Source organism: Podarcis vaucheri (genome assembly GCF_965113315.1).
Source record: "Podarcis vaucheri genome assembly, chromosome: 7".
Taxonomy (NCBI): Eukaryota; Metazoa; Chordata; class Lepidosauria; order Squamata; family Lacertidae; genus Podarcis; species Podarcis vaucheri.
The window spans coordinates 77,153,447-77,165,929 of NC_138765.1; the positions used below are offsets into that span (position 1 = coordinate 77,153,447).

General features: G+C 46.7%; 1 protein-coding gene across 3 annotated transcripts in view; it reads left to right on the top strand.

The window, feature by feature from the left end:
• NOC2L (NOC2 like nucleolar associated transcriptional repressor) overlaps nucleotides 1–12,483 on the top strand; it is a 143,637-nt gene that overhangs the window by 84,713 nt on the left and 46,441 nt on the right. For all 3 annotated transcript variants that reach the window (XM_082229940.1, XM_082229941.1, XM_082229942.1), the window contains 7 exons: nucleotides 809–919; nucleotides 1,214–1,334; nucleotides 4,334–4,424; nucleotides 7,554–7,632; nucleotides 9,406–9,516; nucleotides 10,237–10,350; nucleotides 12,022–12,210. In XM_082229940.1, the coding sequence (XP_082086066.1) occupies nucleotides 809–919; nucleotides 1,214–1,334; nucleotides 4,334–4,424; nucleotides 7,554–7,632; nucleotides 9,406–9,516; nucleotides 10,237–10,350; nucleotides 12,022–12,210 (816 nt within the window). The remainder of the gene's footprint in view (nucleotides 1–808; nucleotides 920–1,213; nucleotides 1,335–4,333; nucleotides 4,425–7,553; nucleotides 7,633–9,405; nucleotides 9,517–10,236; nucleotides 10,351–12,021; nucleotides 12,211–12,483) is intronic.

Consider the following 12,483-nt stretch of genomic DNA (forward strand, 5'->3'; position numbering starts at 1 on the left):
TCCAGATGTTTTTGGCCTACAACTCCCATGATCCCTAGCTAGCAGGACTAGTGGTCAGGGATGATGGGAATTGTAGTCTCAAAACATCTGGAAGGCCGAGGTTGAAGAAGCCTATATTACACTGTACTTTTGGCACATTTTTTTCTTTTCAACATTTTTTAAAAATTCCTTTTATCACATTTATGTATAAGTGAAAGCCTTTCAATTAAATACCAATTAAAACAAAAACAAGTGGCACTTCCCAGGATTCGTTGGAGGAAGCCACGACAGAAGCCCTGATTCTGTTCTGACAGTACTCATTACTATGGAGTACTGTTGCCTTTTTAAAATAACACTTTGGCTGCTCATGGCAGCCATTCTGTGCTGTGACACCTTGGCACTTTTATTGAACTCCAGAGGCTTTAAGACCACTATTTTCTCCGTCCCTGACTGCCCACTATGATTTTGGGGTGTGTGTGTGGGGGGGAGTTGCAGCCCAAAACCCCTTGAAGAGCACCAGGTGGGGAAAAGGACCGTGGAGATTACCATCAGGTCTCCAAGGTTTTGGATGGGGCTGGGCTTTTCCAGCCCTACATAAGCATGCCAGTGATTGAAACTCTGGGACCTTTTACACACAAAGCATGTGCTCTTTTTATTTTTAGCGAAGCATGTGCTGTAACCATTGAGCTTCCCCTGGCATTTGAGGGGTGAGTACACAGGCAGAGAGTCCTCTTCCAAATCTGCCTTCCAGGTATCTGAAAAACCTGCTGGTGACTGCTTATTATGTCTTTATGATAACCTCTCGGCACCATTGTAAAATCTTTTGCAGGAAGCCAGTGATGATGAAGATGATGAAGAAGAGCAAACCAGCAAACGGAAAAAAGTGGACTTCATCAATGTAAATTTGAAGATGGTGGAGCATTGGAAAGCAGCTGCAGAGGCAAGAGTTGAGGCGGTTTGATTTCCTTCCCACTCTGTTTTTTAAGGGTAGCGCTGATTAAATTGGGGTGATGATCACCTGTCCTTGTGCCCATCCTATAGCAAGTATCCTAAGAAAACATGCGGCACGCTCCCTTTGGTGTTAATATCTAGCGTGCCAAAGGTGGCTGAACTGTTACACCCTGGGACTGTCTGTTTCCACATTCCTCGTCTTAATTTTTAATGACGCGAAGAAAGCTGTATCTGTCTGTCTCTCCTTAATCATCTTCCCATTGCTCTGTCCTCTTTTCTACAGAAGCAGCTCACAGCAAAGCTCTTCCACGAGATCACCCAGGCTTTCAAAGCCTGCGTGGTAACAGCCAAGGGGGATGCCTCGGGGCTGGAACCCGGCAAGTACAAAGTCACTGATGGCACAGGTGAGCTTCCAGCACTTCTCATGCTTGCCTCTTGCCCCTAGCGGTGATAGAGAACCTACTCATGCAGCGGAATTGTGTGACACACTGGTTTACTGGACTATACCATTCACAATGCGGGTGGTGCTGTGAGTTAAACCACAGAGCCTAGGACTTGCTGATCAGAAGGTCAGCGGTTCGAATCCCTGCAACGGGGTGAGCTCCCATTGCTTGGTCCCTGCTCCTGCCAACCTAGCAGTTCGAAAGCACGTAAAAGTGCAAGTAGATAAATAGGTACCACTCCGGCAGGAAGGTAAATAGCGTTTCCATGTGCTGCTCTGGTTTGCCAGAAGCGGCTTAGTCATGCTGGCCACATGATCCGGAAGCTGTACACCGGCTCCCTCGGCCAATAAAGTGAGATGAGTGCCGTAACCCCAGAGTCTGTCATGACTGGATCTAATGGTCAGGGGTCCCTTTACCTTTACCTACCATTCACAATATAGGAGGATGAATGGGGAGCGGTCATAGCTCAGTGGCAGAGCATCTGATTTGCTTGCAAAAGGTCCCAGGTTTCATCCCTTCATCTCCAGATGGGCCTGGGAGAGACTCCCTGAAACCCTGGAGAGCTGCTGCCAGTGAGGGTAGACAGTACTGAGCTGAATGGTCCAGTGGTCTGACTCTGCGTAAGGCAGCTACCTGTGTTCATGTATTTGAAATCCATCAGGAAACAAACCTGTTACATCTGGAAACTGGCACATCAAAGAGACGGCTGATCCAGAACCCTAAACTGCTAGTGTTCTCCATGCAAGGACTATAATGTCTGGTGTCGGGGTGTGTGGGTGTCACTATTTTTATTCCTTTATTTGAAGATTCCTAAAATGCTTCGGAGCTACAGTAAGATGAAACAGGAAAAGGGGTAGCTTAAATAAGCAGTAGAAGCGCAATGACAAACATTTCTGCAGTTGTGTAAAGGTAAAGGGACCCCTGACCATTAGGTTCAGTCGTGGCCGACTCTGGGGTTGCAGTGCTCATCTCGCTTTATTGGCCGAGGGAGCCGGCGTACAGCTTCCGGGTCATGTGGCCAGCATGACTAAGCCGCTTCTGGCGAACCAGAGCAGCGCACAGAAACGCCATTTACCTTCCCACCGGAGTGGAACCTATTTATCTACTTGCACTTTGAGGTGCTTTTGAACTGCTAGGTTGGCAGGAGCAGGGACCAAGCAATGGGAGCTCACCCCGTCGTGGGGATTCGAACCACCGACCTTCTGATCGGCAAGTCCTAGGCTCAGTGGTTTAACCCACAGCGCCACCCGCGTCCCGTTGTTGCATAGCTGGTACTATATAAAAGGGCTGGGTCACCCTTTGAGGAAAGCCTTCCCAAACCAAAATGCATGCAAGTCGTTAAAACCCATAGTTGTTCCTTCTGCAGTTTGGACGGTGTAGTCCGAAAAGATCCTGTGTCATGTGATTCTGCTGCTGCAAGTGCAGCTCAAAGTAGCATCACCAGGAACATTCTTCCTTTGTTTATTATGTACTGTTCACTCCACCAGTATCAGAGGAGGCTTAACTGCTGCCTCTCAAACTTTGCCTCTAAGGTGAGATTAAGTAGGAGGACCCCCATATTCCCTTGTGCCGGCAGGGTGTCCATTGAGAGCGCACTTCCTTTCTGTAAAGGTGCCTGTAGTCGGTTCCAGGGGAAGTGCTGTAGCGAAGGGGCAAAGCACCTGCTTTGGGAGAAGGTCTCAGATTCAGTTCCCAGTGGCATCTCAAGCAGAGCTGGGAAAAGATCCCTCTTTGAAACTCAGGAGTGCTGCTGCTAATCAGTGCAAATTGTTCTGAGCTGGGTGGACAAATTACCTGGCACCATATAAGGCAACTTCCTATGTTAAAAGCTGGAAAATATAAAACAGCGTATAATACAAAATGCTTATCTAGTAATATATTAAAAATAGAAATAGTAAGGGCATGTCCACCCCACAAAAAGATGAGCACTGCCAGAGAGGCCTGTATAGTTACCATATTATCCTGTACAGTGGTACCTCTAGTTACGGACTCGATCTGTTCCGAGGTGCTGTTAGCACCCAAAAAAGTCCGTAACTAGAGCACTGCTTCTGTGTGCATGCGCAGAGCGATAGAGTGCTTCTGCGCTCACATGCATTTGCACTTCCCACATTTGCAAGCTGAAAAGCTGCAACACGAACCTAACACAACATGAGGTATGACTGTATAAAGCAGGGTATTTAAGAGCTACCCCTCTGGCTATACAGAAGCCATTCCAGCAGGGGGAGCCAAAGGAGCATCAGTTATTGCTAAAACTTTGTAGTGCTACTTCACCTACCCAAATGGTTCTGCAGGGGGTGCCCCACACATTCTAATATACTCCTTGTGTATCTCTGCGTGTATACACACACACACACACACACACCTCTGAGTTGTACTCAAGGGTGCTGAATTGATGACAGTTAATAATTGGCCCAGTAGGTGCATGCATTCATTTAGGCAGCTGGGCATTTTGCAAAATGATTTGTTTGTTTATAACAGGGCAGTTAGGTAGGCCTTGAGATAAAAGATGCAAATGTTTTCAGACTCACATGCAAATTAGGATTTTACTTCTTCTGTGTGATTCTTAAGTGCCAGATGCTGCTGACCTTCCAGTTCACTCTATTTAATAGTGTTGCCCCACTTTTTTAACCCCCCCTTTAAAGCTCCTTGATCAATTTACGTCCTGTTCTCATCTTCCCACACCCATTCCCCCCTTTTTACCAAAATTTGTATTGTCAACATTATCCTCATCGCCTTGAGGACTGGGATGTTGCTTTTTAAGCAATATAAGTTGTCACTGAGATTCCTAGGAGGGTTGATGTCAAATTAATCCTAATTGCAGAAGTTTAGAGATAAAACACACATGCGTGTGCTCACAAACACACATACACAGCCCTGTGTGTGATCTAGAACTGTTTTGTTCCTTACTGCAAAGGAAGTGTTATGTCTGGTTACATAGGTTTGTTTTCTGTCCTGTTTAGTGTTCAATACCCTGGTGTCCTTCTGCATTCGCGATCTTTTTAAACTGCTGCAGAAATTGCTTCAGGTGAAAGCTGCAAAAAACAAATCCAAGTAAGTTTTTTTGTTTTTTTTAATTGGAGGATAAATCTCATCAGTGACTACTAACAACCATGGCTATGTCTCATCTCCACTGCTAAAGGCAGAATGCCTCTGAACGCCAGTTGCTAGGAATTGCATCTGAGGAGAGTTGCTGTTGCTTTCAGATCATGGATGTAGCCTTCCCAATAAAATCATAGAATTGTAGAGTTGGAAGGGACCCCGAGGCTCATCTATTCCAACCCCCTGCAATGCAGAAATCTCAGCTAAAGCATCCGTGACAGATGGCCATCCAGCCTCTGCTTAAAAGCCTCCAAGGAAGGGAAAGTCCACAACCTCCCAGGGGAGACCATTCCACTGTCAAGCAGCTCTTACTGTCAGAAAATTCTTCCTGGTGTTTACTCGGAATCTCATTTCTTGTCACTTGAAGCCCATGGAGCATCTGGTGAGAACAGGATTTTGGACTAGATATGCCACTGGACTGATCCAGCAAGTCTTTCCTTATGTTCTTAACCCCCCCCACCCCCAGGTTTGTTTGTTTTTAGAGTGCTACAGCTCTTTCGGTGTCTGACATCCCAGATTGTTGTCATGGCACAGAACACAACAGCTTTATAATATGATCATGGGACATCCAGAAAGGGACTCGGAGAGCTGGGGGGGGGGGAGCATTTGATTCCCTGCTGAATTTGCCCATTTTCCCTCTGATGAAGAAATGACCAGTCCATAATTTTAATGGTAGGTTTATTGCAGCTGTGAGAGACAGAATAACCCTCCTGAAAAGGAAATGTTTTTGATCCTGAATGTTGGGATTACAAATCCATAACATGAGTGAACACCAATATATATATAAAAACAGCCAGTAAGTAACAGATCCAGTGGGTAGGGCTTGATTGATTTGTACAGTGCCTAATTATTGTTTTAATGCAGTGGTTCTCAAAGGACGCAGTTCAGTGGGAAGATTCAAGGGCAATCAAAGAATTACACAGAGTTTTTTGTTTGCTTTTTAAAATCAAGACTGTAGCAACCATAAAACACTAATCAAAACTGTACTTGGAGAAGAGGAGAGAAATTATGGAGAGAATTTCATAGAAATGAAAGTTTGTTTATGGCAGCCTGGCCCAACCTGGTGCCCTCCGATTGTCTTGGACTACAACTCTCCTTGGCTCCAGCCAATATGCTTTGGCAGACGCTGATAGGAGTTGTAGCCCAAAAATGGTCTGGCTCTGTCTAAGCCACCTTCCTATGTTCCTGTCAGAGTGCTGGGGGCACGTGAGGTGCTGTACCATCTGCCAGTGGCTGGGTGCCCTGTTCCAGGCACCTTTCCGTCCCCTTGCAATCTGTTACTTCTCTTCTCAAATGTTCTGGCTATCCCCAAGAAACTCTCATGTCATCAGAGCTCAAGGATCATGGTGCTCTCAGAGTGAGAAAGGTGGCTGAAGGTTTGTCTGGGAGTCAGGGTTGGATTTTCTAGCTCAAACAGGGAATGAATGCAAACAGCTGGGTCAGTGGAGGGTACAATTAATCCTTTATTGCTTGCCGCGGGCATTGATTCTCCTGCATTCTTTGGCGCTGCCATCCGATCTGCCTGGGTTTTTAGGGTTGGGTGTGTGGGATTAGTGTTGCATGCATGCTTTTCTGCACATGAACTTGGCTTCTGGGTATACTTGGCAGCTGTCCTGAACTAAACAAGGTCAGACCAGGTTAGATGAAAAGAGGCCTCCCACTCAAGAGCATTTTAAAATTTTATTTCATCAAATTCATATACTGCTTAATTGTAAGAAGCAATTGAACCTCAAAAGTTGTTCACAGAAATAATAAAACAATGGAATAATTGGTGAAAAGAACTATTTAAAACATAATTAAAATGCCTGCCAACATTCTACATGTCTGGATGGTCGTGCCTAAATAAAAATGTTTTTAGCAGGTGCCAGAAAGAGTACAGTGAAGGTGCCTTCCTAAGGTCAATAGGCAGGGAGTTCCAAAGTTGGTTTTACTCAGAGTAGACCAATTGAGATTGCTGAGCATGATTTAATTATTACAGTGGGTCTGCTTTGAGGAGACATCAGTTGGATGCAACCTGGGCTAACCAGTTAAATTTTGCTAGTACTTAAAAGGACCTGAGTTCAAATGTCAGGTCAGCCATGGATTCGCTGGATGGTGCTGAGCAAGTTATTCACGCCCTCTCTGCCTCTGCTCCCTTTCTGTAAAATAGGTGTGGCATCTCCGTCTCCAAGGCCTGTAGTGTAATCAAGGTAACAACTGATGTCCACCACGACAGCATGCTATAGATGGCATATCTTATCTACATGGTTGTGTGCATAGTCTGTGCTATTTTTTTAAAAAAAAAAATTTTAGGATTCCTGCCAGGAAAAGCCAAATTCTCAAGACTTCAGCTAAACTTTGCAGATTTAGCACATTTTAATGCTAAATTTCAGTGGCCATTGTCCAGACACTATGAAGCCAACCTTCCTAGTGACGAGGGCTAGAAGCTTGTTTTAAAACGAAACTCTGGGAGGGGCGGATGGAAGGTTGTGGTTCTCAGGATACTGATTTCTGCGCCTAATTCTGCAAGGTGGTCAATTAAGTTTTACTCGAGTAGAATGAACACTGCTAAGTGAGGTCCATGAATTTCAATAGGCCTGTTCTGAGTTGAATAATACCTGCTGTGTCCCAAGTCCATGATGGACTCGCCTCCGCATATAAACACACAGGAAGGCTGCCACCAATTTTCATCTTGCGCTGCTATGCCTAAAGTACATTTCCTAGTACAATTCAAAGTGTTGGTGCTGACCTTTAAAGCCCTAAACGTCCTTGGTCCAGTATACCTGAAGGAGTGTCTCCACCCCCATCATTCTGCCTGGACACTGAGGTCCAGTGCTGAGGGCCTTCTTAGTAGTGGCACCCACCTGTGGAATGCCCTCCTACCAAATGTCAAAGGGAAAAACAACTACCAGACTTTTAGAAGACATCTGAAGGCAGCCCTGTTTAGGGAAGCTTTTAATGTTTAACTGACTACTGTATTTTAATATTCTGTTGGAAGCCGCCCAGAGTGGCTGGGGAAACCCAGCCGGATGGGTGGGGAATAAATAACAAGTTGTTATTATTAATTATTATAACACACAATATATTTCTTTTGTTCTTTAGGATGGTCCTTCCCTCTTCCAGTCCGCTTTGGGGAAAGCTTCGCTTAGACATCAAAACTCACCTTGGCTGTACCATCCAGGTAAAAGGTGGGGGGAGTTGATGGACTTCTGTTTAAAAAACTGCATTTCTCACTCCTCATCCCTGTGACAGTGGAGTCAGGCCACTGATGCCATCTAGCTTAGTATTGTCTGCACTGATTGATAGCAGCTCTCTCCAGAGTGGCAGACAGGGGACATTCCCAGCCCTAGCTGGAGACGTTGGGGATTGAACCTAGGACCTTCTGGATTCAAGGCAGATGATGTACCGTTGCGATATGGCCCTGCCCTTAAGAGATAGTGATGTAGGAAGCTGCTTTACACTGAGCCCATTGCACAATCATGCTTTGTTGACTCTTGGCTGGCAGCGGCTCTGCAGGGTTGCAGAGAGGGAGTCTCTCCCAGTGGCACCTGCAGATGTTGGGGATTGAACCTGGGGTCTCTTGTGTGCCAAGCAGATACTCCACCACTGAGTGATGCCCTTCCACTAGTTACATCTGGTAGCAGGCTCTGAACTCTGTCCCAGGGCAGTTGTGTCTGTTGTGACCAATGGGCAGAGGATGGAGTGAGCTATGGAACAGATATGATGATGATGATGATGATGATGATGATGATGATGATTTATTTGTACCCCACCCATCTGGCTGGGTTTCCCCAGCCACTCTGGGCGGCTTCCAACAAAGATTAAAAATACATTAAAATGTCACACATTAAAAACTTCCCTGAACAGGGCTGCCTTCAGATGTCTTCTAAATGTCAGGTAGTTGTTTATCTCTTTGACATCTGATGGGAGGGCATTCCAGAAGGTGGGCACCACTATCAAGAAGGCCCTCTGCCTGGTTCCCTGTAGCTTTGCTTCTCGCAGTGAGGGAATCGCCAGAAGGCCCTCGGCACTGGACCTCAGCGTCCGGGCAGAACGATGGGGGTGGAGATGCTCCTTCGGGTATACTGGGCCGAGGCCGTTTAGGGCTTTAAAGGTCAGCACCAACACTTTGAATTGTGCTTGGAAACGTACTGGGAGCCAATGTAGGTCTTTCAAGACCAGTGTTATGTGGTCTCAGCGGCTGTCACCAGTCTAGCTGCCGCATTCTGGATTAGTTGTAGTTTCCGGGTCACCTTCAAAGGTAGCCCCACAAAGGGAGCGCATTGCAGTAGTCCAAGCGGGAGATAACTAGAGCATGCACCACTCTGGCGAGGCAGTCCGCAGGCAGGTAGGGTCTCAGCCTGTGTACCAGGTGGAGCTGGCAGTCAGCTCCCAGGGATACAGAATTGACCTGCGCCTCCATGGACAGCTGTGAGTCCAAAATGGCTCCCAGGCTGCGCACCTGGTCCTTCAGGGGCACGGTTACCCCATTCAGGACCAGGGAGTCCTCCACACCAGCCCGCCCCCTGTCTCCCAAGAACAGTACTTCTGTCTTGTCAGGATTCAACCTCAATCCATTAGCTGCCATCCATCCCCCAGCCGCCTCCAGGCACTCACACAGGACCTTCACCGCCTTCACTGGTTCTGATTTGAAAGAGGTAGAGCTATAAACTATAGTTGTTGCCTCCAGAGGAAAGCAAATCAGGCCTGCAATTGTGGTTTGGCTGCTTTACTCTTGGACGCTCAAACCATGGTTTGGGGTGGGTGGGGGGTCCTCAATTGCAGTTCGTGAAATCCAATGTTTGGCATGGTCCCTCGGTTGAACATTGTGGAAGGAGGGGTACTTGTGTGCCTCTGACCAGCTTAAGAGAGAGATGTACAATTGGGTGAGATTGCAGCTTGTGAGCCTCACCCAGGTTTTAATGCTTCCCGCACGTTCTGCCCATTTCTGCAGCTCCTCTCATGTTTGACAGAAGCCTCTGTGGGAGCAGCTGTCCTCCAGCATGTCAGCTCCATCGTGCCTTATTTCTTGACTTTTCCAAAACAAACTCGGATGCTGCTCAAGGTGAGTTCGGCAGCTGGTGCTTTATTTATTTATTTATCTCGTTCTAATGCCACTCTTCAGCCCAAAAAGCAGGAAAAAATACTCCCATAGAGGCTTACAAATGTCAGTGTTAAGTGATAAGACAGTGCCTTCTAATCTAAAAATACACGGCACAAAAGGAAAGGTGATTGGGAGGGAGGAGGAATAAAGTAAACCCAGGCAGAATTTCTTAACTCAGAAGCAGTCTTTGGATATTGTTGAACTAACAACCCCTAGCCATTCTGGCCAGTGATCAGGGATGAAACTCCTGGAGGGCACCACATTGGCTACTTTGATCTTAAGTTCTTTAGAAGAGGAAGAAATACCCTCTGAAAGTAGCATTAGAAGAGGCGCTCACTCCTGTGTGAGCGAGGAGATGGTAGTGTTCCTCAGAAGCTTCTTGCCAACTATTGTTTTGTAAGAAAGTAAACATAATGAGTCAATAATTCGATTAAAAATGTGCCCCCAGTTATCAGAATATTATCAGTTGATATACACCTACAACTGATTGACTAAATGGGGCAGCCCTATTTATATTAATATTCATTGTTTTTTGCTCTCCTTTCACCCTACGCTTCCAGGACAGGTTGTATGGATAACAGAGATGGTCTGTGTTTTGAGATTGGATGGAAGCTAGTGGACTGGGAACCTCTCTGCTGGTCTGTGTGTGCATTTCTCGATTCTTCTTTTCTTTATTTCCAGCAAGCTACTCGTCTCTGGAGCACAGGCGAGGAAACTGTCAGGGTGCTGGCTTTCCTGGTGCTCAACAAAATCTGCCGGCATAAAAAAGATGTCTACTTGAACCCAGTTCTCAAGGTAAGGTGGTGGAGAAAAGCCACCTCAACGTATGCATGCCATACTATTGATGGGAAGGCATTGGTCCCCTATTTTCTACTGTGAGTCAAAAGGCTCAGGATCATGACGGGGGAACCTGCAGCCCTGATGATGATCATGGATCCCCACCAGCCCTAAACAGCATGGTTAGTGCTCAGGAATGATGGGAGTTGTAGTCCAGTGATACCTGGAGGACCACAGGTGTCATGGCCCCAGAAGCTGGTCCCTCTTACTGCCCTAAAGAAGACATGGATGAGGAGGAAATACACGCTGCTGCACACCATGGGCGTAGCCAGGGAGGTGCAACTACCCCCCCAATCAAGTAAATAAATAATACTTAACTAATTGACCGATTGCGTCACAGGCAACTTGGTTCTGCTCTCCCTACATAAAGTCTCTCCCCACCACCCCCCTAATCCTGGCTATGCCTATGCTCCACACCCCTTGATGCCCCTGCCGTGGCCTGAGGATAGAGTACTCCTGCCTTCCTCAGACTCCTATGAGTGCCCCCCCCCAATAACATCCCTGTCCGTTCTGTAGTGTAGAAGTCAGTGCCTGCAGAATCAGATCTTTAAGCCAGCTTCAGCATTCACAAGGAGGTTGGTCCAGCAGTAGTACCTCCACAACAATAATACCTCCACAAACGTCCGCCTTGTCTAGTGTCCGTTCCAGCAACCGTCTGTGGCAAACCCGGAAGTACCAGAATGGGTTACTTCCAGGTTTGCCACTTGCGCATGCGCAGAAGCGCTGAATCGTGCTTCATGCATGTGCAGAAGCGCAAACTGCTCCGTGCGCATGCACAGACGTCGCACTTTGCCCTGCGTCCTTTTCCGCTAGCGGCCGGGGTTCCGGAACAGATCCTGGCCGCAAAACAAGGTACGGCTGTAGAGGCCTTGCCACCATACACTCAGGGCTGAAACAATGTCTTTCCATAGCTCAGTCACCAGGGCCCACTGGGAGCTGTCCGTGGTCCTGAAATGCCTTGATTCCTCTTCCCTACACTGCCCTGGACTTCCACTTTGCCTGCTCAGACGCGCCCTTCTTAATCTGTTTACTGCCTTCACTTACCTGGCTAGCACCAAGCCCTGCTAGAACAGGATCTATATGAATGAATGAATGTTTTTTGATGGTCAGAGGCTTATAAAGTAGAGCAGAATAAAAGCTCCCACCTGCCCCTCCTTTAGATCTGATGGCAGCCTCAAACAGAGAACACAGTCAGTTATGGGCCTCCATATACTTTGCTGCTGCTTTTTAAAACCATGGCAAGTCTGCCTTCCAGGGTACCTCTCGAAGCCCAGCAGTGTAAAAAAGAAATAAAAGAAAACTATTCTTTTCCAAGAAGCCTTCTAAGTAGAGGATCTTTTTTTTTATCTCATTCGGCAACCGTATTGGATTTGAAATTCTTTTTCTACATTTAAGTTTAAGCTGCATGCATTTTTAGGGACTACTGCTGATTTGAATTATCTTTTGAATGGTTTTTAAAGCTTGTTTTTAACAGCCTTTTATTGAATGGCTTTAATGTATTCTTGCCAGACGCTCAGAGGTTTTATATTACAGTCAAGTGGCCTATATACTTTTTGTTAAAATTAAATAAACTTTGTTCTGGTTTCCTCCAACCCCCTCCCCCCGCAAACTCCACCTTTTTCTTTATAGCAAATGTATATTTCCTACGTGAAGAACTCCAGGTTCACCTCCCCCAATGTCCTCCCCATGATCAACTTCATGCAACGGACCCTGACAGAGATGTACTCCCTTGACACCTCCGTCTCCTACCAGCATGCCTTCGTCTACATCCGCCAGCTGGCCATCCATTTGCGCAGTGCCATGGCCATGAAGAAGAAGGCAAGTTACAATGCTGCTTTCCAAATCTCTGGTGTGACCGCATTTGGAATACTGTGCACCGTTCTGGTCGCCTCAGCTCAAAAAGGGTATCGTAGAGTTTTGAAAAGGCAAGGGCAACCAGAATGATCCAGGGGAGAGGTTTTAAACCTTTTTGAGTCCACGGCTTCCTTGACCAGCTTCTGTGGCACCCCTGTGGGGCTCAGGAACCCAGTTATGTTGCCCCTTGCCTGCAGAGCTGGCAGCCTCTCACTCCTTCCTTGTTGAGTGTTCCGT